The sequence below is a fragment of the Syngnathus typhle genome, linkage group LG20 (assembly GCF_033458585.1).
Source record: "Syngnathus typhle isolate RoL2023-S1 ecotype Sweden linkage group LG20, RoL_Styp_1.0, whole genome shotgun sequence".
Lineage (NCBI taxonomy): Eukaryota > Metazoa > Chordata > Actinopteri > Syngnathiformes > Syngnathidae > Syngnathus > Syngnathus typhle.
This window is the reverse complement of record NC_083757.1, coordinates 8,233,123-8,259,233: the sequence shown is the minus strand read 5'-3', so window position 1 is coordinate 8,259,233 and position 26,111 is coordinate 8,233,123. Positions and strand designations below refer to the sequence as shown.

General features: G+C 45.4%; 1 protein-coding gene across 3 annotated transcripts; it reads left to right on the top strand.

Moving 5' to 3' along the window:
• Positions 1-26,111, top strand: stmn2b (stathmin 2b). 3 transcript variants are annotated; one of them, XM_061267731.1, is made up of 9 exons: positions 417-563; positions 6,211-6,413; positions 10,157-10,246; positions 10,722-10,827; positions 11,062-11,498; positions 24,461-24,556; positions 24,637-24,809; positions 24,910-25,101; positions 25,358-26,111. In XM_061267731.1, the coding sequence occupies exons 6-9, from the start codon at positions 24,475-24,477 to the stop codon at positions 25,415-25,417; spliced, it is 507 nt and encodes a 168-aa protein (XP_061123715.1). In that variant the 5' UTR covers positions 417-563; positions 6,211-6,413; positions 10,157-10,246; positions 10,722-10,827; positions 11,062-11,498; positions 24,461-24,474; the 3' UTR covers positions 25,418-26,111. The 3 variants fall into 3 exon arrangements, with proteins under 3 accessions (XP_061123714.1, XP_061123717.1, XP_061123715.1); XM_061267733.1 differs by lacking the exon at positions 6,211-6,413 and having other exon boundaries at positions 409-563; XM_061267730.1 differs by lacking the exons at positions 6,211-6,413; positions 10,157-10,246; positions 10,722-10,827; positions 11,062-11,498 and having other exon boundaries at positions 1-563.

The window sequence follows — 26,111 nt, the reverse complement described above, 5'->3', positions numbered from 1 at the left end:
AGTGCAGGCAGAGGGGTATGAGTCGCTATGTCATCAGGTAATTAGGATCCCTCCGCCCGAGCTGAGGTTAGTCCCTTCACGCAGGTATTAAATAGCCACGTTGTAGCCTCCTGTAATAATAAGACATCAAATAAATCATTGTGCCCTCAATTTGCATCATAGGTACTATCTGTCAGCTTCATTGATTCAATAAAATGGCACCCAATTAGGTCCAAATGAAGCAATCTTTGGAGGTTTCATATGGAGCATTGTGGCCTTCATTCAGAGCATTATTTTACCACCCGCATTGGTGTTTCATTCATGGATTTTATCAAGGACCATTTGGGGTCCTTAGTTTGATTTTATTCTGAAGGGCCAGGCGGCACACGGAGACCCCTGCCACCTGCTTCCTGTGGCTCATAACGAAGCAGCAGGCGGACCGGCAGCCCCATTTTGTCTTTGCTGACTCGGTGCCTTGGCATCAGTTGTGCCTATCCCTGAGAACGAGCAGCAGCAGCAACAGCAGCAGCAGCAGCAGCAGCAGCAGCAGCCCCGCACTGTGCAAATGGCCAAGACCGCAATTGGTGAGCTTTGGATTTTTCTCACCATCATTATCACCACCAATACATATATATATATATATATATATATATATTGGGGGGCAAATCCATGTTTTGGATGCAAAACCTTTTTTCTCCTCTTGAATCTGAACCCTTATGAAGCACGGCTCCGTTTGCAAGCCACATTTGATTAATTACCTAACAAATCAAGTTTTTTTTTTCCCCCCTTACACGGGCATTGCAGAAACGGCTGCACCTGAGTCACGGCCACGCAGCATAATGCAGAGCCAGCGACCCCACCCAACATCGTTGTCGGCCCCCCTCAGCCGCCACTCCCCACCCTTCTGCTCTTTCTCCTCCTTCGCCCTGCCATTCTCATTGCAAATTTGCTCTTTTCATGTCGCCGTGCGCTTTCCGTTTTGCCGGGAGCAATTTCTATTGTGCTTGGGTGTCATTGTTTTGTGGCTGACTGGCGAGAAGGTGATGAGATTATTGGCGACGTGCGAAAATGTGCAAAATGGAATACAAGGGCATGTGCTTTCGGCCTCTGCATTGGTTTTGGTCTGAGTATTAGCAGCACTGATTTATTGTCAAAGTGGCGGTCTTGTTTGTGTTCTGCTCAAAGAAAAAAGTTAAAGTTAAAGTCCCAATGATCGTCACACACACATCTGGGTGTGGTGAAATTTGTCCCCTGCATTTAACCCATCCCCATGTGATTTTAATCCATCCTCTGGGGGAGAGGGGAGCAGTGAGCAGCAGCGGTTCCGCGCTCTGGAACCATTTGGTGATCTAACCCCCCAATTCCAACCCTTAATGCTGAGTGCTAAGCAGGGAGCCATTTATAGTCTTTGGTATGACCCGGCCGGGGTTTGAACCCACAACCTTCCAGTCTCAGGGTGGACACTCTACCACTAGTCCACTGAGCTGGTTGAAGAGCAGTTGTCATCTGCTTGAAGTGCTTGATGGATGGGGGGTGCGCGCAGAAACAGCGAGGAGGGGGGCGCTGGCGTCCATGGCAATTTATATATTTATTTGCGACGACCGCCCTTCATTTTGCCCCATTTCATGGTCTAAAATGAAAAGGGCAAGGCAAGTTTTTACCTGCTCCTCATTATCTCACACAAGTCCTCTTGAAGCTAAACTGTAAAGCGGTGTGCCGTCTTGCACCACTTTCAGCATGGCTACAGAGTGTCGACTAGAAAGTGATTTGCCAGAATTAAAACACTCGAAAGTTTCCATGTTCCTCTCCTGAACAAATCCTCTGAAAGTGACTCTGGAGTAAAGCCTTTGACTTCCCACCAGCATGTAGACAAGAAATTGCGGCGCCCCTCACAAGACTGCAAATGAGAAAGTAGCACATCCATCCCAACCAAGCAAACAAGCGTGCGGCCCTTGCAGCCCCTCCACTTCAAGTCATGTTCTGTCCCTTTATTGGGCGACAAAGCAGCACGATGATGGTGGCCTCTTCATGGCGGCACATCCGGCGTCTGCCCTTGCCCAAGGGGAATTGGGCCCACACTTGGGCGCCTTTTTCTCGTCCATTGTCCAAATAGGTGTGGCCGGCACACCCTCCCCCGTTTCCCTCCTGTCACCGTGCATTTGTCATAATTTAGGGAGCGCGCTATCTGCGCCTCACGGCAAAAGCCATTGCCAATCACATGTTATCCAATTTACTCACTGCGTGCTCGTTTAATTTCTTCAGATGTAGGAAAATGCTAAGACACTGAATCAGAAATTAGACTTACACAGGTTGGTTGAGTTCAATCACAATTCTTGTTAAGAAAGTTCTGTTTTCAGGAAAGTACAATACAGCGCTGGGCCCTTCAAGAGCAGAAAGTCTCCATTCAGAAAAGGCAACGTTCAAGGTTCTTTGGTCAGCACATGCCGGTGTGGGGCGAGTTTGATGGGTGATGAGTCGTTGGGGTGGGGCGAGTTCGCAGTAGAGTTTGATTCAATGGGAGTGGGTGTTGATTATGGGCGATTCGGTGTGTGTGGGGGCTGTTGTCTTCCATCCCGTCTTTTCGGCCTTGGCGATCATCTTTGGCTGAGTCCTTGGCCGACTCCCTCTGGCACCTGCTGGTCTTTATCTCCAAGTGACCTTCCTGTAAACATTCTCCTCCATCCTTGCACATACACTGTCGTACCTCATCCATTCGTCATTCTTTCAATTTTGTCATTTTTGTACGGAATTATGTGAACTTCTGGCTGTGACATCATCAATTTATTAATGTTCCCTGACTGTGCAAAGTTTGTTCTCACCATTTACCATGTTTTTGTTTGTTTGTTCTTTTGATACTCCATGTCTTTGCTTACGTCATTATATTCTTAGTTTAATCATGCTTCCGACCACATCCTTTTCTTTGTTAGGCAAAACATCTCCCTCTGTGCAGAACGTTCAGTAGTAATCGAAAAGCTGGGGTCTAGCATTAGTCAAAACATAAGCTATAATCAAGTACTGAACGGTCAAGACGACTTTGGCCATGTCCATGATTTAGAGAAAAAACATCAGGCATGCATTACAGTGTAAGAAAAAGTGTAATGATTACACAGTTCCTTAAGGGTCATTAAGCTATTTAGGCAATAAATCAAAAAACATTTGTTGTTTCAAAGTGCTCAGAAATATATATCAAATCATAAAGTTATAAAAACCTTTGTCATTACCACCTATTAAAAATGTCTAGTTCTGTCTTCTTTATTGATTTGGTGTGTATGTATAATTATATGCTTAAAATGTTTCTTTTATTGATTTAATATGTGAATATACTTGTCTGTTTATGTACTTTATTCAATGAGGTTCGAGCATATCTGTTTTTGTAGCTAGGCAGGACTTTTTGTATTTCGACCCCATTCCTTCAGCGCACTGAAGCTAGCAGTTAGCTCATTTAAAGCCCAAGTATCACGGTAATAAGTTCTATTGTTTTACATTTTACTAATTTAGTTTAGCAGTCATGCTTTTGTCTGAATTCCTCGTTTTGATACCATGACATGTCCATATTTTCTACTTGTTCTGAGGTGCAGCTCAGAGCAAGCTGTTTTGGTGCGGTCTCTTTAAATGCAAATGAGATACTTCACAGCCCTCAGGCCGCAAGATCTGCGCCTCACTTTCCGGTGTTGTGCTACCAGGTGTTGTGCTCGATTTGGTTCCCCCGTGAGATTTTGTTCCCCCTGCCGCGGGAGCGCGCACGGCTTATTTGGAAAGCGAAAAACCGATGTCGTACGGCGTCAGCACTATGTTGTTTTCAATAAAAACACGAAGAACTCACGTTTGCGTCAGTCAATTTTAATTTTCATCAAGGATTATTCTCATTTGATGTCTTTAAATTCATCCGCGTTCTGCCATTGAAGCGGGGTGCATGCAAAGACCAGTCGTACAGAGGGAACACTCATTCACTTCACCAAAAAGCAACAATATAATTACGCGAGTTCTTTGCATAAACCTCGATGCAAAGAAACTCCTCTTTTGGGGTACCGTTACATGCTACAAGGAGTATATATTACAAAGGAGACTTTCTACTTAATTGTGATCGTCATTCATCCATCCATTTTATTACTCAGGTATTTTTAAAGCAAATTAATATTGTTGCATTTATTAATTTGTTTTAAAATGACAGCGCAATATAATTAAAAGCTGACACTATTGCAATGTCAAACGTGTCCATTTAAGAAAAAGCCGCACACATTTTGTGATCAAATCATTCATAACGAGAATGATTTGACTGAATTGATTTGAATGAATAATTGAGAAGAAATGTCAGTTCTGAAGGCTCCTTTTGTCCCAAGCAAAGTGACAGATGGTGGGAAGGGGGGATAGAAATTGTAACAGGAACTCTATAAAAAATGTCAAGCCGTGAGAATTTGTGCCCCCCTCCCATTTTGAGAACGGTGAGTCCTGGACATCGACTGGCTTTTTGTCTCGCTTCCTGGGGGTCTGTTCAGGTTGTGTGGCAAATTTGAACAGGTTCCCTCATTCCTAGGCCAAATTACAGGGCCAAATTACGTGAGGAACACATCCTCACGGGGCAGCCGTGAGGATGTGTTCCCCCCCCGACCCCCCTTATTTTGTTTTGAGAATGGTGAGTTCTCGACTCCAACTGTTTTTTCTCTGTCTTCCTGGGGGTCTGTTCAGGTAGTGTCACGACTCATCCCCGATCATGTCTGTGTGCTCGCCCCTCCCCTCCTGTGTGATCATGTCCATAGTTGCCTGTGTGCCTGTGTGCTCGCCCCACCCCTCCTGTGTGCCCATGATCAGTGTGATCATATTCACCTGCCTATTGTTACCTGTCTTATATTTAAGTCCTGTTTGTGTGTCACTCCCTCTCGGAGCATTGTTGAAGCTTACTGTCATGAGGTTTGTTTGGTTCCTGTCTTTTGTCTCACGTCTCTGTTCGATTCCTGTGGTTGGTTTTGTTAGTCAGTTATGTCAGTTTACCGAGTCTGTTAGTTTGAGTTTGCTTCAATAAACCCTGGTCCAAGCTGCACTTGGTCGCCCTGCTCCATTTTCACCCTCCGATCGTGACAGGTAGTGTGGCAAACTTGAACAGAATCCCTTATTCCTAGGCCAAATTACAGGGGAGAAACACATATAGGAGGATATGTACCCCCCCCCCCCCCTTATTTTGAGAATGGTAAGTGCTGGACTCCAGCGTCTTCCTGGGGATCTGTTCAGGTAGTGTGGCAAATTTAAACAGGTTCCCTCATTCCTAGCCCAAGTTACAGGGGGGAACATCTTCTCACGGGTGCTCTGTGAGAATATGTCCCCCCCCCCCATTTAAAACGGTCTATATGTAAATAAATGATTTGTGCACTGATAACTATACAATATTGGATGTTAGATAAATAAATAAATAGATAGATAATGTTTTCTTTCCTTTAGTTGTACTAGGTTCATCTTGTTTTTTCTTTTTCAATTACTTCTCTGGTTCTTCTATATCAAACAATTGTTTGATATAGAAGAACCAGAGAAGTAATTTTCTTTCCTTTGTTGGTCAAACAATATTGTCTTGAATTCAAACTTGTCACCAAAGCACCCCCACCTTGTAAGTGCGCACTTCGTGTCATTTCGCCATTGTTTTTTGACAACAATATGCTGCCGCTTAATGGACCCAACTATTTACCAACAAATTATTGCCTACAAAACAAAACAAGAATACCCAAATGGTATTATGAAGAAGAAGTACGTATTGAGAAGAAGAGCTTCTTTTTACGACGTTGAGGGTAAGATACACAACGTACATAAATCAAGCAAATTAGATCGAGACGCACCAAAAATTCACAGTGCAGAACTTGCTCATTTCTACACTAACGTCAGAAACTTAAGTTTTAGAGTAATTACTCTATAAGACAAATAATTGACTTGTAAAATGTTGGAAGCAATATATATACTAACACACCTCATTATGAAGGAAATTGTTGAATTTGTTGAGTGCAACTCAAGCTGGTTTTTTTTTCAAGTAACTATTTGTAGATTTATTGAGTAAATATTTGATAAAGGATCATACTAAAGTAACATATTTGGTTGTAGACCCATTGAGTGAACATTTGATATATTATGAAACTAATGGTTTTTTTTTTGTCCAAGTAGCAAATTTGCAATTAGGTGTATTGAGTGAGCACTTAATGAATTACCACAAGTATGGTGCTAATTCAACGTTTTATTTTTACTTCTACTCAGGAGGGGAGCTGTATTATTGCCGCCAAAAAGGCACAGACCAGGCAGTCCAAGTGAAGGTTGTCTGTGGTGCTGAAGAGGCAAATGAGTTTTTTAAGAGTTTTTATGCCAGCCCGGCAGGGGCACACACCGGGCAAAATAAAACAAGACACAGCATCTCTCCGAGATATTACTGGCCAGCGATGTCTGTTGACATTAATGAGCGGGTATGTAAACAATACAAAAAGAGTACTTGTTTGTTCATTTTTTTTAGCCTGCAAACATAATGAATGGAACTATTCCTTTGTATCTTTTGCAAACAATTCAAAATCATTATCTAAGATCTTGCCCTTTTTGCATGCATTTATTAACAATGACTACTTTTCCACAAAACTTGCCAGGTGTCCCAGTGCACCGAATGTCAGGCAGCCGGCATATCAATAAAAAGCCCAACAGAGGTCATGCCTATACATGTCAGTTAATCCAAATAATGTTCTCTATTTTGACCCAAAGTCTATATAGTATTTTGTATGTGGCATACTTTATATAACTATTTCTCGCAGCAACATCAGTTAAACACAATTTGTTTTTATAAATATTTATTTATTAGGTGTCTCAGGCATTCGAACTCTTGGGGATGGACCTCATTGGCACACTGGCTCAGACAAAAGATGGATCCCAATATATTATATATAAGTCAAAGTCTGCTTTATTGTCAATCTCTTCACATGTCAAGACATACAAAGTAACCGAAATTACGTTTCCTCTATCCCACGGTGACAAGACACAGCACACGATAGACCTACAAGTAAACGAAACAAAATAAAAACAAGAAGGCACAAGCAATAAATAATAAGTGATGAATAAATAATAAATAAACAAATAACCCAATAAATAAGAGGATAAAAAACGGAGCAAGTGTGCATACAGCAGACAGTAAGCATAGCGCAAAAGTACAGGACACTACGCAGAAAGGGGGAGAGAGTTCAGGATCCTAACAGCCTGGAGTATGAAGCTGTTGGTGAGTCTGGTGGTGCGGGAGCGCAGGCTCCTGTACCTCTTCCCAGAGGGCAGAAGATCGAACAAAGAGTGAGTGGGGTGACTCCCATCACTCACAATCGCGGTCGCCTTGCGGGTGAGATGGGAGGTGTAAATGCCCTTCAAGGGGGCGAGTGAAGCACCAATAATCTTACCAGCCGTGTTCACTATGCGCTGCAGGGCCTCCACGTTGTAGTCAGTGCAGCTGCCACCCCAAACAGCAATACAGCTGGAGAGGACGCTCTCAATGGTGCCACGGTAAAACGTAGTCATGACGGCCGGAGGAGCGCTCCCTCGCCTGAGTTTCCGCAGGAAGTACAGGCGGCGCTGGGCCTTCTTCGCCAATGATCCGGTGTTGGTGGACCAGGAGAGATCCTCACTGATGTGCACCCCCAGGAACCTGGCGCTGCTCACTCTCTCCACCACAGCACCGTCGATGGTCAGAGGCAGGTGTTGGGTGTGACCCTTCCGGAAGTCAACAACAATCTCCTTGGTCTTGTCGACGTTCAGCAGGAGGTTGTTGTCCCTGCACCACGTGATCAGAAGGTCAACCTCCAACCTGTATTGAGTCTCGTCCCCCTTGGTGATGAGACCCACCAGAGTTGTGTCGTCAGCAAACTTCACAATGCGGTTGTCGCTGTAGGTTGCAGTGCAGTCATGAGTCAGTAGGGTGAATAGCAGCGGACTGAGCACAGAGCCTTGGGGGGCCCCTGTGCTCAGCGCGATGGTGGCGGAGATTTTGTCGCCAACACATACCACCTGTGGCCTCTGACAGAGGAAGTCCAATAGCCAGTTGCAGAGGTAGGTACTGAGGCCCAGCTTGTCGAGTTTGCAGATGAGACGTTGTGGCACAATAGTGTTGAAGGCTGAACTGAAGTCCACAAACGGCAATCTCACACACGAGTCCCTTCTCTCCAGGTGGGTGAGGGCCGAGTGTAGGGCAGAGCAGATGGCATCCTCAGAGGACCGTTTGGCTCGGTACGCAAACTGGAAGGGGTCAATGGTGGGGGGGGAGAACGGATCGGATGTGCTCCATGACAAGCCGCTCAAAGCACTTCATGATGATGGGCGTAAGTGCCACGGGGCGGTAGTCATTGAAGCAGGACAGAGCAGGTTTCTTCGGCACAGGTACGATGGTGGCAGCCTTGAAACACGACGGGACGATGGCCTGCTGCAGGGAAATGTTAAAGATGTCCGTGAAGACACCCGTCAGCTCCCCAGCACAGTCCTTCAGCGCTCGACCCAGGATGTTGTCAGGACCCGCCGCCTTACGGATGTTGATAGCGGCAAGCGCCCTCCTCACGCTGTCGGCGGAGAGGCACAGGGGCAGCTCGTGTGAAGGGGGAGTGGCCTTCAGCGGGCAAGTGCTGTTCTGAGCGTCGAAGCGAGCAAAGAAGCGGTTAAGATCATTTAGCAGACGGACGTCGCCTTCACAGCTCTGCGGCGCGGGCTTGTAGTGATGGTCTGAATGCCCTGCCAAAGGCTCCGTGCGTCCCTGCTGTCCTTGAAGTGGGCGGTAATTTTGCAAGAGAACGCCCTCTTCGCTTCTTTGATGCCCCGGGACAGGGCGGCCCTCGCAGTCCTCAAGCCAGCCTCATCCCCTGCTCTAAATGCTTTGTCCCTGGCCCTCAGCAGCCTGAAGACAGCCCCTGTCAGGCATGGCTTCCGATTAGCCTGAGTGACGATGGATTTAGGGTGAGTCACGTCAGAGTCAGCTTTATTGTCAATTCCTTCATGCCAAGACACACAAAGAAATCGAAATTACGTTTCCCCTATCACACGGTGACGAGACACAGTACACAATAAACATACAAGTAAACAACGCAAAATAAAAACAAGAAGGCACAAACAATGAACAACAAGAGTGATGAATAAATAATAAACAAACACATAACACAGTAAATAAGAGGAGCAAAACGGAGCAAGAGCGTACAGCAGACAGTCAGAACAAAGCGCAAAAGTACAGGACGCCACGCAGAAGGGGGGAGAGAGTTCAGGACCCTAACAGCCTGGAGATCACAAACTCCGCCAGTGGCGAGCAGTGCTCGCATACCACCACAGAGTCCCGGAACCCTCTGTCACGGATGTAGACGCACATCCCACCTCCTCGCGACTTTCCTCCTCGTACAATGGCCCGGTCCGCCCGATAGCACGCTAGTCGCTCCAGATGCACAGCAGAGTCCGGAATGATGACGGTCAACCAAGTCCCAGTGAACACGAGCACACAGCAGTTACGCACTGTCCGGTTCGTAGATCTCAGCAGGCGAAAGCAAACCATGTTGATGTCCAGCGACCGAACATTCGCCAGAAGAATGGAAGGCACGGCCGGGCGAGCTGGGTTGGCCGCCAGCCTGGCCCGGACGCCCCCGCTCTCGCCCCTCTTCAGCCTCCTCGCACACCGCTTCCGACACTTACCAACCGGGGGAGGAATAGCAGGCGAGTCCGGCGACGCTTCAGGACGGAGCAGACCGAGCGCCTTTAATGTCCCCGCTTTAAAGTCCAGAACGCCACAAAACTCGCTTTCGCCGATGTTGAGCAGAACCAGCCCGCTACACTTGTAGCACAACCCAGTACGACGAGACGAACACACAAAACTGTCGGACAAACCCACATTAAACGACAAAACAAAACACCGTTCGGGACAGAGAGAGGCCACTGCGTGTGCACGCGCCATCAATGCACTTCGTGATGTAGGAGGAAACAGAGTCAGTATACATTTTTTTTTCTTCTGTTTATTTTTAGATCAACACGGTGGAATACAAACTTATTGTTGGCGTTGTCAATGAGTATAAGCATTGGAAATCTAGCGGTAAAGAAATGTTTTAATGCCACAAGAGGAGTAACATTACAGCAAAAAATATATAGTTATGTGCAAAATGTTTAAATCATGCATATGAATAATAAAACCTCATTTTTTGTGTTTGAAATATAGGCAATCATGCCAGGAGAAAAAAGGTCCTTACTAGTTGATCGTCTTGGTGAGTCTCAAATGGGCATTAAAAAATGCCTGGAATCAACGCCGGTAAGCACAGCTTCTAAATGTCAGAGTACTATTGTGATATCAACGTTTAACTCAGTGCTTCTCAATTATTTTCTGTTACGCCCCCCCCTAGCAAGAAGAAAACTATTCGCGCCCCCCCTCCCCACCGTGACTATCCTAACTTGTCTTGTAAGTCGTAAAATGTTGCACTGTCGCAAACGTGACAGAAGTAACAATGAGAGCGCCACTGCCCCCTGCTGTAGTAAACGCGCAATTACACTTTATTCTAGTACTGCCAAAAAAAAGCCTGTTCCCCAGGGTCACACGCGCCCCCCCAGGAATAGCACCGCGCCCCCCAAGGGGGGCGCGCCCCACTATTTGAGAAGCACTGGTTTAACTGAAGATGTGCGCTTTCTTTTGAAAGTGGACTAGGTTTTTGTTTTTACCAATACAAATTATGTAATTGATGGATAAAACTTGAAATTTGTGATTATATGTACTGGCTCTTATATTTCAGGGCGTTCATGCACAAGAAAGGGTGCAATGTTTCCAGGTGGACTTGTGGCACTCTCCCCCATCCCAGGCAATAAGATTCAACCTCTTGTGGTGTATTTGCTTTGAAAGTATGCATTTGATTTACAGACTAGATTTACCAAACTCATATCACTCAATTATGCAAAAACCTAATCAAACATTACTCAAAACTAAGAAAACTAATTTAGAGTTCATACAACAAAGGACTAAAACAAATTATTGTCTGACAGCAGATTTTTTGTATGATATATGTATAGGTTAAAGATGGCAAACATTTAAAGCATTCTTTATGCACTGTAAACATTTGACATTGTCTTTTTCAGTTTGCAGAACATCTTCTTTCAAATGAAGAAATAGATTTCTCAGCAAAGGCACATGATGTAAATAGGTACAGGCTGCAAATTGCCACCACACTTCTATGAGAGACTGGTAAGTAATATGCACCCAAGAGATGTTATTGCCACCCAAAGAATGGTCCTGACTGTGCTATCAATGCTATATAAAACTTAAGTTTTACACAGGGAAGTACTATAGCAATTTTCACAGATGATTTACCTGACTTGTGCTTTGTTTGTGGGGAAGCTACACATGACACACGGTAATTATGTCAAGTCTTGTTAACTAATGCATGTGATGATTAAGAAATATATTGAATTACACATTCGTTGTAAATTATTGTAAATGTGCTGCATTGTATGATCTTGCTTTTTTCTTTGTTTACCAGATTCAGTGTGACGAGTGTTGCAGGTGGTTCCATCTTGTATGTATTGGGGAGCCTCCAACCGAAGGCTCTTTTTTGTGTACATGTACAGAAATTAAATGCTAAATATTTGGAGCTTGCTTGAGCTTTGCTCTTTTTTTTAATTAAAATTTGTATTTTATTTTATTATTATTTACAAAAAAAAAAATCTTAATAAAGTTTAAAGTTATAATTTTTCATGTATGTTATATGATTAAGAAACAAAGGTGTAAAATAAGGCCAAAGAAATAGATAAAGTGCAGTAATAACGGTATCACTGCACAAATCATCAGAAAAAAAAAAACCCAGCTGGAGTCCAGCACTCACCGTTTTCAAAATAAGGGGGGGGGGGGGGGACATATCCTCACGGGGCAGCCGTGAGGATGTGTTCCCCCCTGTAATTTGGTCTAGGAATGACGGATTCTGTTCAAATTTGCCACACAACCTGAACAGACCCCCGGGAAGATAGGGAAAAAAGCCAGTCGATGTCCAAGACTCACCGTTCTCAAAATTGGAGGGGGGCACAAATTTTCACGGCTTGACAATTTTTTATAGAGTTCTTGTTACAATTTTTATCCCCCCTCCCCACCACCTGTCACTTTCTTTGGGACAAAAGGAGCCTTCGGAACTGAAATTTCTTCTCAATTATTCATTCAAATATATTCACTCAAATCATTCTCGTTATGAAAGATTTGATCATAAAACGTGTGTGGCTTTTTCTTAAATGGACACGTTTGACATTGCTAAGGTGTCAGCTTTTAATTATATGGCGCTGTCATTTTAAAGCAAATAAATAAATAAATGTAACAATATTAATTTGCTTTGAAAATACCAGAGTAATAAAATGGATGGATCAATAATGATCACAATTAAGTAGAAAGTCTCCTTTGTAATATATACTCCTTGTAGCATGTAACGGTACCCCAAAAGAGGAGTTTCTTTGCATCGAGGTTTATGCAAAGAGCTCGCGTAATTATATTGTTGCGTTTTGGTGAAGTGAATGAGTGTTCCGTCTGTACGACTGGTCTTTGAGTGCACCCCGCTTCAATGGCAGAACGCGGATGAATTTAAAGACATCAAATGAGAATAATCCTTTCTAAAAATTAAAATTGACTGACGCAAACGTGAGTTCTTAATGTTTTTATTGAAAACAACATAGTGCTGACGCCGTACGACATTGGTTCTTTGCTTTCCAAATAAGGCGTGCGCGCTCCCGCGGCAGGGGGAACAAAATCTCACGGGAGAACCAAAACTAGCACAACACCTGTCGACATTTGTAGTTTTTTTTTCGACGAAGTAGCGTTTGCTTGCGCCGCAAAGTTTTTGATTGATTAAAATACATCATTGGCAGAAGACTTGTCCATACAACCATATATGACACGTAATAAAATAAATCCCTTAACAATATTTATAAACGTCTTGTAATTAGCACTGCAGTCAAGCTACGAAGTAAGCTAATGCTAGCGCTAGCGTGAAGGTAACGAATGCATTGAACATATTAGTGTTCCCCAAGAATAAAACAACACTTTCGATTCAATTCATCTGATAAGTGAAAACAATTAATCAAGAAGTGAAAACATGGAGCACACAGCCCCTAAATCAGCAGAAAGACTGAGGCTAATGCTATGGACGTCTTGTTAAAAGCACTGCAGTCAAGCTCAGAAGAAAGCTAATGCTAGAGAGAAGCTAGGGTGACCAGCGGTCCTCTTTTTCCCGGACATATCCTACTTTTGAGCCCTAATAAAATGTCCAGGGGGTTATTTCAAAATCGTCCGGGATTTTGTTGGACTACCTCAAACAATACATGTACATTGTCATAGAATTGCCAGTCCATTCCCCTTCACTCAATTCCAGGTTTTTCTGTATCGTTTGCAAATAATAATCAATAATCTCACTTTGCAACTGTTGCGTGTTATTTGAGATGTCTGTTGTTGAGCAAGGAAAACAAAGATGTGGAGTAACAGTTGGTTCTTTATTGGCAAGATCTTGGGTTGTTTAATGGCGGCCAGTACACGAGGCAGCAGATGAAACAACTGTGGTGAATTATCTTCGATGGTCAGCTGGTCTTCCAAACAAAACGGTGAAAAGGTGGCTGGCTCGGGGAAGGAAAACTTCAGTCACACACGGCTGATTGGGGAAAAAATTTATTCAACCGATGTCAGAGAGAAGTGTCTCGTGCCCTAGCCAAGATGTCGAGTCTCTTTGTCTACTCTCGCCGTAAAACTTATACTCTTGCGCTTCACTTTATGCGGGCGCGCACACATGGGGCTGTTGGGTGACCTATGACCCCGCAGTCCGCCTCCCTAACTCTACATGGTGCATATCTTAGCAGTTGTTAATGGTGATCGAACAAGCGTCTGATACGAGAGCATTGCGGTCGTATGGACCATGATTTTCTTAAAAAAAAAAAAAGTTTTAAAAGTTTAAAAAAAATTGTACCCATGTATAATGCGCACCCCAGATTTTAGTACAATAAATTAGTTAAATTTCGCGCATTATACACGGAAAAAAACGGTACTTGTATGTCTATCGTGTAATATGTCTTGTCACCGTGGGATAGGGAAAACGTAATTTCGATCTCTTTGTGTGTCTCGGCATGTGAAGATGTTGACAATAAAGCAGACTTTGACTTTGACTTTGACTTCCTGGACCAAGCCCCACACAATCCCACACGAACCTGACCCGAACATGACCCGGTCACACTTAGGCTTACTAGTGAGATATACATTGCATGATACCAGAATAAAGATTCACAACATTCCCCCGACAAGAAATGACATCAGTACATCCAAAAACCTTCCCCCAACCATTTTATGGTTTTTGTCTACGATTTGGACCTATTTGTCTCGTCCTAAATCATGCTCAAGGCATGCTACTTAAGGTTACATTAACTAGGAAAACTCAACCTGATTTAATATCAAATTCCTCCCTGACAGCAATCTGAGGCCTCTCAGGAACCACATTTGACCAAGATTGAATCCCCCGACCCCATTAACTGATTGATGCCGTCCGCACACCCCCCTTCTGTAATATATCACCAATGCCATCAATTCGGAGAGGAAAAGCTTGCTGTGGCCCGTTAGAAGCCCCAAAAAGTTGCCGGACCGCCGTCGAAAAAACCTCGCCAATCTAATGACGAGGAAAAAGAGGGAGGCCCATTCTACACCCCCAGAGACGCCTCTCACCTGGCGATGATGGGGCAACGAGGAAAAAGCTGTGTCAATCGTCTCATCGAAATCTCATCAGAAAGCCCGAGGGCTCCCGACACCTACCCCTCTTTTCCGGAGGCCCACGCGGTCCCTGAAACAAACAAACAAACACTCCAGGACTTATAAATCATTCCCCTCATTTCTCGTCGTGGCGACAGCGTTGCTAGAGCCCCCCAGTCACAATGTAAATTCTACCTGTTCCTGGTAGCCTTTCTTGCCGCAGATGTCACTGTCTCAGACTGTCATCTTTCTGAAGTCCTGTCAGTCATGTCACTTCAATCGCTCTTTTCCCCGTCCAAATACTATTTTTCACCCCCAAATTCCTTCTTCGGTTTAAAGATGCGTAGCATTCTCAAACCGGTACCCCTCACAACACTGTAGTTCCCTAGATCTGTACATTTATGTATCCGTGCCTTATGTTAGAGCCACCTCACTGTTCAGATCAGTCATCATTCTGAAACAACGCTCATGTAATCTTTCCAAAACGGTACAACCACTCAAATCCTTTCGTTATTCGTTATGCAAACTAATCGTCCTAAAATGTATAATTAAACATTTGCCCTGTAATAGCAGCTTTTAGGCAGTCACTCGTTCAGAAATTTCCCCATTCCTTGTTTCTGGACCCGTCTTCCTCAGACATTCAATGACCTTCTAAACTTTCGTTGTGTATCGTGCCACTGTCCATTCCCTAATCACTGTATGATTTGTCCTTCGTGCTTTGTCATTTAAAAACCTTAAACCTTATAGTCACTAAATTGTTACTACGCTTCGCATCCATTCCAGGGTGTTGTCTCCCGTTAACTCCCTTTCTTTCAAGATGCTTCTTCTGCTCCTTCCACCACTGCTAGTTGAATTCTGGCATGTCCTGTTAAAGCTTAAAAACAAGTGAATTTGGAAAAAACTTTGTCACAATTACAAATTGAAACCTACTCACCCATTTCTATTTTATCACTCCCCCTTTTGACACATTCACCCAATGTGTCATTATGTATCAAAAGGAACCTGCAAGGTGTCCGCCCTCATCACCACACAGGCCGGTGGAACCTCTAGCTCCCATCTGGGCCCCGGGACCGTCACCCCAAGTCCTTGAAACTCGACTGTCCACCACACACTCGGCAACACAAACAAAAATCATCGCACTGCTGTCAGTGAGCTTATAGCCCTGCTGACAGCGGACATGTACACACAAAAACAGACATCAAGTATCAAAATCAAAACAGTCATAAAATGAAACCTGGCGCCCGCGGATCATGTCCTGAAAACCATGTCATCAACAAGTTCATCATAAAAACCAAAAGGGCAAGGGTTAACATATTCTTGTAAATTCAACGCAAATGTTCCACAAACGCAATTGACAACCTGCAAGAACGAAAACAAGTTACGCAAGCAACGCGCGATCCGCTCCTTGGATGGTGGCTGATGCTGCAAAAAAATCAAGTCACACAGAAAAACAAAGCAGAGCGTGCTCTTGTCGCAAGCAAGCTCAAGCGTCAAACATTTGGTCACTGTCCACCTAGTCCGTCACCCCGTCGGGTGAGCTCAAAGTCGTCACGCGTCAAATCGTCCAAAGTCTTGATGTTCGATACTAGTTCTGTCTTGTCTGACCATATCACTGAAATGGGCCTTCTCCATCGAACCGTTTTGTTGTCGATGGTGCCCCTGATTGATCATTGAACCATGGTTCTGGTCAGAACTCATCACTTACCAGTTCCAGTCCCTCCGATCTGTACCACCCCTTCAGGTGAGAGGAATTTTATCCTCAATTGCAAACACATCACCCCAACTTCAGACCTCTCTGGCCAATCATACTGCGCACACACAGTCATAGACGATCACACGCACACTCACCCATCCACACACTCGCAGACACACACATCCGTCTCTATCACTCAGCTCTCCCCCCAAACCAAGCAAAGTTAGTATGTCAGTGTGCAGGCAAACATTGACTCCTAATAGTAACTATTCACATTCGGACATACTCGTCAACATGACCTATTGTAAAACCTCCAATTAAATTTTCCATAAACTCGCCCATCAGATTCATCGCAAATTGTCATATATGTCCATCTGAGGGACTAATTGTGGGACCCGCGTTTTGAGGGAGCCTCCATAACCTCAGATTGCGCCTACAAACTCGATCTCTATTACTTATGCTAATTAAATTCAATAAAAATGGGTCAACCTATTCTCTCTGGCTTTTTACGTCATCATTTGGCTCTCCCACTTTTTCCTGTTGTCTTGCTCAAATATGTTTCTCAGTCTGCTTCTCTTTATTGCCCCTCTTGGTGAGTCTCACCCCCCTTTTTTTTTGTCTTCCTAAAAATCCTGCCTGTCACACCATCCAGCACCTCTCCCTGCTTCCTTAAATCGTCGCCTATTACCACGCCCTTCATCCACTCACTTGTGCGGTCTGCCCCCCTTCTGCAAAGCTGCAGCTCCACACAGGGAGCGCCAAGCCCTCTCCCTCAAATGAGCAGTTTTTAATGTAATTTACGTCATTGCTGTCCAGATCTTCTATCCTCAATCTCCCTTGCTGTCAATCCCTGTTAAAATGCCAAAATCCCCCCGTTCCTACTCGCTCTAATCCTATCTTTGACAATGGAGTTTGCCCTTATCAAACCTCAGAATATCCACGTCCTCCTGTTATCTTCACCTCCACCTCTTAGTACTTCTTCTGATAGAATCTCCTATTGGTAACCCTACAGCGGACTGTTTCGCATATAATCCCTTACTCCGCTCTCTTGCTTCTACATTGCCATGTCGGTGCAGTTGAAATCGAGCCCTATCTCAGTCATTATCTTGTTACCTGTGGCCTTGTGCGACTCCTATGCATGATTGTGTGCAACTCAAACATTTAACGAATCCAACTTTCTGACCACCCAACCTCCACTATGGTGCAACAAACATCTATCGGATTGAGTAGGTACATTGAGCGTCCTAGCTTCCTCTTGACTGAATCCACTTTAGTCCAAATGTCCTATTCTAAGATTTATCTAACTCGATTTCTACTTCTTATGCCTGACTAGCCAAAATATCAGATCCCGCTCTTGTTTCTCACCGTTTTAGCCTATTCGTTTTATCCAAATCTGTCCAATCTCTGACCATGATGCTTCTCTCTGTAGCTCTACGCATGATTCGATTTTTTAAAAAAAAACTCCTCAGTTCTGTCAAACTCAGTGCACAATGAAGCTCCTGTCCACTTTGACCCAAGCTCCACCAAGTTTAGCAACGCCACAGCAAGGAGTGTAATTTGGCCGTCGGACACTTCTTTTGCAGCACCTCACACTCCCAAGTTGGTATTCTTTTGTTGTTGCTTCAGAGTCAACCCATCCATCACTCTCGAATGAGTCCATTGTTCAAATGAGTCCATTTTCATCATTGTGAGTTCCTCCGCTTCTCACTGTCTTTTCTCGTCCCTGAGGATGTTGTCTTTCCTCCGGAGTGTACTTGCCTCCTCCAAGCACAATAACAGTCTTTCTCTGTCCTTGCCAAAGGTGCCTCAAAGCCAGGCACCGTTTTGTAGTCGTCCACGGCTGCAGGCGGAGTCTCGGGATCGAGTTTCAGGGATCCTGGCACTGACAGTGACAGACTGGGACATCAAACTTGTAAGACTATCTCCAGATGTAGCTGCTGCCATCCATTCACTAGTAACGTTTGTTTACCAAATGTCAAATCCTCCTAGTAACAGCGATCTCGTCTTTATATTGTAAGTCCTGCAACTCATCCTATTTTCGAGCTACGTTTCGTCTATAGTTCCAATTTAACGGGACAGTACATTGTGTCATTATTCAAAATTAACTCAGAGGTCTGCATCCCACATCTAGCCCTGATCTATGTCTTGATCTCTCAAACGTTATTACCTGTGTCGTGCTTGCTCAAAAATGTGACTTGGAATATGATGCTGTGAATTTCCAATCTCCCCGATCAAATTGGATCCCGCTTCTCAGCTCTTCTTTCTCATGCTCCTGTCACCCTGCAATTGTTCAAATAAAAAATGATATTTTCTTTTAACTGTCTTTCTGTTGAACCTCTAAATCTCTCGTGTTGCTAACCTATCTACACCGGGAAACCATTTAAAGGGTCTTAAAGAAAAGACCAACAGATTACTCCCAATATCTCCTCATTATTTACGAGTTAGCCCCCCTTTCTTCGCTCACTCCCTCTTTCTATCTGTCTCGGGCCGCATTTGTGGCGTCCTGTCGTAAATTAGTGCTGCCACGGCCCAACTGTTTTCCTAAGACCCACAGGTACACATACATTAGTATTGCAAGCATGCTGCTCTCTTGCCTATTTGCAAACTGTTAAACATTAGTGCCAGTGATGTTTCAGTTTCAATCATGCACGTTCGCTGTTGGTCATGCACCCTTTGCTCCTCAACATTTGATCTCCCCTCATCTTCCCTCAGTTCTCCTCGACATTGACCTCTCCCGGGGGGGCCCAGCCCCGCCTTTGCGGGCTCCTCGGCACAGCGCCCCCGGACGAGGGGGGGTCAGCGTATCAATATTGACGCCACGGTCTGGCCAGGCCCGCGCGTCTCGCCGGCCCCCACCCCTGCCGATATAGCGCCATTCCGCGCCTCGGAGCACACCGGGGCCCCTCCTTTCTTGAACATTCTCTGATCCATGCCGTCTTCCTCCTCTCATGCGTGTGCACATAAACGCACACACAGCGAGCGCGCACACAACCGGACATGCACACACGCATCCACGCGCACGCACGCCCGCTCAATACACAAAGCGCGCACACAGAGCTCATACAGCCACACGCATCCGCACGCACGCGCACCCAATACACCAAGCGCGCACACAGAGCTCAGACGAACGACGACAACTGACAGAAACTTTACGCACGAACATAGCACACAGACAAAGGGATTCGAATCCATCTCTCATATAGCTTCTTACTAACCGCTTCCATGCGGTTTGGTCATTCTGTGGCTTCTTACCGTGCGCAGGTGCACTTAGAAACATGCCTTTTGCACTTCTTGTCTTTGTTTCCCCTAAGAGCGCTTTGCATTTCCCCTTATACTGCAGATTTTTAACTTCAGTGTGCACACAAATTACTTTTCTTACATGGTATACCAATATCAAACCCCCTAAGGCCTCTTCCCACGTTTTCCAATTTCTATCGGCTGGGCACTCCTCCGCTCTGCCAATTGCAGTCTGCTGCAAGCTGTAAATTTCATCAGACTTTGACAGGCGTGTGTGCTATTACAGTGCGCCTCGACAATCGGAATCGAACCGTGTCGACTTTGGGTACGACCGCAGCGCACCAGTTCACCCCGGTAAGTTGCCCGAAGAGTATCTCTCTAAGAGGCTAACGCGCCAGCGGTAGGCCGGGGGAACCGCGCAACCCGCACAAACTCCTAATCTGATCAGTGCTCAAATAACGTGGTCCGCGCGCATCATTCTCTTCGGCACCCTGGTCTCAGACCCAGCCGGTATTTCTCCCACATTCGTTCACACAGTTACGGATGCCAAGGCTGCGCACTCCTCCGCTCTGCCCATCGCGGTCTGCAGCAAGCCTCCCTTTTTCGTGCGACCTTTATAGAGACAAATGCCACCACCGAACATCTCAACGATCACATTGGGTGTGATCTCAACGTCCCAGCACGACCCGGGAATTGTGCCTCCGGTGGCTTGGTGATTCACGTCTCTTGTCGCAAACAGTGTTCAGTCGTATCTGTGTTTTCGCCTCAATCACACAGCTAAAATTTCTATCCTCCATCGGATCTGTCGCCAAAATAAAGTCCACGTTTTATGGGATTTTCTATTCTTCTTCTCTCGTGACAGCTGATCAGCGATGTCCCAGACATCCTGTCCTGTTACATGTGCCCTCTCTCTCGGGGCATTTTTCTTTCTCATTCATCATTCACACCAGACATGTCACTCACAGCATTGTGCACATTCCCCGTTAGGTTTTATGTTATTTTTCCATTTTTATTTGCCTTTTTTCTACTTTTATTGAACATTTTCATTTTCCTATTGGGGCTACTCCCTCCTTTCAAAATCCACATCTCGACATTCAGTTAGGGGAGACAAATCCCCCCCCCCCCTTGCCCATTAACTGTCCCGCTTAGGAGCCACTCCATCCCCCCCAGGCACGAGCACATCGGGACACTGAGTGAAAGCTTCTCACCTCAAACTCAGCCTGCCGGCCGGACGCTCAATGCTCGCACCCAGGCGGGCGAGGGCTCCCCGAAGGACACGAGAACTGTTCGTGACGCCAAAAATTGTGGTGAATTCTCTTCGATGGTCAGCTGGTCTTCCAAACAAAACGGTGAAAAAGTGTCTGGCTTGGGGAAGTAAAACTTCAGTCACACACGGCTGATTGGGGAAAGATTTTATTCAATCGATGTCAGAGAGAAGTGTCTCGCGCCCTAGCCAAGATATCTTTGTCTACTCTCGCCGTAAAACTTGTACTCTTGCGCTTCCCTTTACCCGGGAGCGCGCACATGGGGCTGTTGGGTGACCTATGACCCCGCAGTCCCCCTCCCTAACTCTACACGGTGCATATCTTAGCAGTTGTTAATGGAAACCAGATGTGTCTGGTGCCAATGAGCCTACATTCCTGGACCAACCCCAAACAATCCCACACGAACCTGACCCGAACATGACCCGGTCACATTTAGGCTTACTAGTGAGATATACATTGCATGATACCAGAATAAAAATTCAGGACACAACAACCCCCATTCTCCCGGTCAGAAGGTTTTATACTGTCCGGAAAAGGCGGGAAAGCGTCACCTGACCATTTGGTACCTATGTGTATTGCGTGTGTGTGTGCGTGCGTGTGTGCGTGTGCGTGTGCGTGTGCGTGTGTGTGCGTGTGTGCGCGCGCATGTGTGTGCGTGTGTGTGTTGTGTCCGCCATCTGTGCCCATGTGTACTGGGAGACCACAAAGCTCTGGGTGCTGTATCCGTGTTCTGATTGAGCAGTTATGTTTATATAAAATAATAAGAGGATTTGCACACATATGAACATGAAAAGGTATATGAGTTTGTCTAACTTAACAAAATATGTACACGTTGCTGTTTCTCCCACTTCACTACGAAGTAGGATGGGCTGGCCAGTCTACACCGAGTGTTTACAAGCAATGCCAAAACGAAAATGCACGTTCACAGAAGAGTTAAATAGAAAATTCCCGTGCTTTCGCCAGAGTTGTGATCCTTATGAAGCTGAGTGCTTCACATGCAAGGTAGGCACTTATGTGTCTGTGGCAAATAAAGGTGCCAACGCACCCCGCAAGAGGAGGACTGAAGAGAAGCCCTTTTTTTTCCTTCAAATGGACGTATTTCTCGTCTTTTTTTACTTGGTGTACCACTATAAAACAAAAAAATGTCAGTGTGCACGTATGTTTTTGTTAGTGTAAATATATTTTTGTCATTGTATTTATGTTGTTTTGTGTTATTCGGGCCAATAAATGGAATCGCTATACCATGTTATTTGTGTCATAACTTGACACAAATGACCCCCCCCCCCCAAAAAAAAACAAAAAACAAAATGACATTTTGGAAATTTTGGGGAAAATGGTCCAAAAAATGACCACGCCCCCCTCCAGAAAAAAGGTGTCCTCTTTTTCAGAAACCTAAATCTGGTCACTCTAGAGAGGCTAACGAATAAGGGTGTAACGATTCATCGATACACATCGGTTAATCGATATAATGCTCTACGATTTGTTGGCATCGATGCTAAACGTAAACATCGATCTTTATCGCCCATTTTTGACTTCGGACATTAGACGCGACTTTATTTCGAAATCCAGTTCATTGTTGCTTGCTTCCTCTTTCCGGGAGCAGTGCGCGGCGTGTTGTGTTGTGAGCAGAGCAGGCACGTGAAAGGCGAGCCGACAACTACGCGGCTCCTGGGCTGGTGCTATGGCTAGTGTCCAAGACATCGAGGAAATTCGCTCCCCTTTGGGCTTCAACTCATTCGTTTAGAACTGGAAGCACTTTGGATTCCAAAGAAAAGATGGCTCAACGGACATGATAAATCAGGATATTGTTCTCTATCGATCGTAGAGCACTATATCGTGATGTATCGTGAATGAATCGCAGCAGGCTTTAAGATATCGGCAAATATCGTATCGTGAATCTTTGTATCGATATGATATCGTATCGTGACAAAACTCGCGATTTACACCCCTACTAACGAATGCATTGAACATATTAGTGTTCCCCAAGAATTAGGGTGACCAGATTTGGGTTTCTGAAAAAGAGGACACCTTTTTTGGGGTGGGGGTCATTTTTTTTGGGTGGGGGGAGGTCATTCTTTTGTTTTGTTTTTGGGGGGGGGTCATTTGTGTTATGACAATAGTACCTATCTCTGCAACTGGCTACTGGACTTCCTCTGTCAGAGGCCACAGGTAGTACGTGTTGGCGACAAAATCTCCGCCAGCATCACGCTGAGCACGGGGGCCCCCCAAGGCTGTGTGCTCATTCCGCTGCTCTTCACGCATGACTGCACTGCAACCTACAGCGACAACCGTATAGTGAAGTTTGCTCACGACACGATAACGTGCTCCCTGAATATTTGATCACCGCATGGCAGGATTTACAAACTGCACGTGTCTTGTCCGTTGAGCCATATTTTCTTTGGAATCCAAAGTGCTTCCAAACGAATGACTTGAAGCCTAAACAGGAGCAAATTTCTTCGTCTTTTTGGACACTAGCCATAGCACCAGCCCAGGAGCCGCGTACTAGTTGTCGACTCCCCTTTCACGTGCCTGCTCTGCTCACAACACAACGCCGCGCACTGGTCCCTGCTCCCGGAAAGAGGAAGCAAGCAACAATGAACTGGATTTCAAAATAAAGTCGCGTCCAATGTCCGAGGTCAAACACGGCGATATAAATCGATGTTTACGTTTAGCATCGATGCCAATAAATAGTAGAGCATTATATCGATGTATCGATTAGGGGTGTAAATCGCGGGTTTTGTCACGATACGATATAATATCGATATAAAGAACTACGATACGATATTTGCCGATATCTTAAAGCCTGCTGCGATTCATTCACGATATATCGCGATATAGTGCTCTACGATCGATTTTTTTTTTTTTTTTTTTTTAATAAAAAATATAGAACAATATCCTGATTTATAACAATTCATACGCAAAATCAACAAGGTACTGCAAAGTCTTTATTTAGGAAATACAAATTGCTTACTTTAACACTGAACTTTGGTGTTGTGTTTTTTTTTTAAATGTGCGGCGAGATTTGTGCTCCCTGAATATTTGATCACCGCATGGCAGGATTTACAAACTGCACGTGTCTTGTCCGTTGAGCCATCTTTTCTTTGGAATCCAAAGTGCTTCCAAACGAATGACTTAAAGCCTAAAGGGGAGCAAATTTCCTCGTCTTTTTGGACACTAGCCATAGCACCAGCCGAGGAGCCGCGTACTAGTTGTCGCCTCCCCTTTCACGTGCGTGCTCTGCTCACAACACAACAACGCCGGGCGCACTGCTCCCGGAAAAAGGAAGCAAGCAACAATGAACTGGATTTCAAAATAAAGTCGCGTCTAATGTCCGAGGTCAAACACGGTGATATAAATCGATGTTTACCTTTAGCATCGATGCCAATAAATCGTAGAGCATTATATCGATTAATCGATGTGTATCGATGTATCGTTACACCCCTAGTATCGATGTATCGTTACACCCCTACTTCACAGTGTTGCTATTTGTAGAACAACTGCGCTGCAAAATAATCACAAACAGGTGTTCCAGTGGCCTCAAAAGTGGATCAGTGAAATGTCATGTTTTTGTCTCTGCAGCTTACAAGGAGAAGATGAAGGAGATTTCCGTCTTCTCGCTCATCTGCTCCTGTCTGTACCCCGACAGCCACAAGAACCCCCTGGGAAACTTTGAAGGTTACTTGCAGTGCCGGCAGTGATGGATGCATGAGTCAGTACAGCGAACACTTACCGACGCGAGCCGTGTCGTTTGCCAGAGCTGGACATCAAGCCGATCAACAAGCGTGCGTCAGGCCAGGCCTTCGAAGTCTTCTTGAAGCCGACATCGCCCGTGTCAGACGCTGCCCACAGCGTCACCACGCCCCCCAAGAGGGACATCTCCCTGGACGATATCCAGAAGAAGCTGGAGGCCGCTGATGACCGCAGGAGAGTAAGCTCAAAGGCTCAAATTTGCTTTTGCGACCTGGACTGTTTTGTTTTGTTGTTAGGACGACTCCTAGCTTAGCGCCGCTACTTGTGATGGCCATCAGTCCCAGGAGGCGCAGGTGCTGCGAGCGCTGGCGGAGAAGCGCGAGCACGAGCGCTACGTGCTGCTGAAGGCCATGGAGGAGAACAGCAACTTCAGCCGCATGGCTGAGGAGAAGCTGCAGCTGAAGATGGAGCAGATCCAGGAGAACCGTCAGGCCTACATCAACGCCCTCATGGAGCGCCTGCAACAGAGGGTGAGTGTCCGCTGCCCGCCCACAGCCAGCAGTCTTCGTCTCTCTCAGCATTTTCATCTTATAACGATTCAAAATGACACGAGGGCAGCTCTGAAAATGCTTCGTGGCCCTGACACGAATGAATCTACTTTGATGCAAATCACTTTGGTCCGGACTAATACGTGCTTACTTGTTTTTTCCCAGGAGAGGCATGCTCAGGAGCGCAAATCACTTTGGTTCGTACTAATATGTGCTGACTTGTTTTGGTTTTTCCCAGGAGAGGCACGCTCAGGAGGTGCGCAGGAACAAGGAGTTGAGAGAAGAGGTGACAGCGTGAGGAACTCTCGTCCCACCCCATTCTCCTCCCCAGGGTCTTGGTGTCCACTCAACTGGGATAAACCGTCACCTGAACGCCTCTTGTTCCCTCCTCCTTTCCATACAACATCTCGAGACAGTGGCACGCACACATGGGAGGGGTTGGAATGGTGTCCTTAATCATAAGAAAAACATAAATCGCCACAATTCTTAACAACAACAGCAAAGATGGAATCTGATTGCCAGAAAGCGACAGTGGAGGTGTAAATACTTTTTTTTTCTTATGACTAGTACAAAAAGTATCGATTGCAGTGTGACATTTTTCATGATCTTTATTTTGGTGGTCGCTTAGTGGCTTTGATGTTTTGGTGGTGCGTTTGCAAGCTCCCCCTTTCCGTCCCACCCATTGGCATTCAATGCGAAGCTAATGCATTGCATCCCTTATCTCTTTCTTGTTCAGCCACACGAGTTTAGCATAGCACATGGCTAATTAGCTATTAGCGATGCTGCAAAAGACAAAACCCGGAAGTTTCCCACCCATCTTCGTAACCCACTTTTAGCAGGGAGGAGCCACGCCTGAGGTTGAACCCCATGGTGCCGTGTCATGTGACTCTTTCCATTTGTGTGTGTGTCTGAGATCCCCTCTCTCTTTCTGCATTACTGTATACCTTTGTCAACAAGCAAGCTGTGGTTAATAAAGATTTGGGGACATTGAA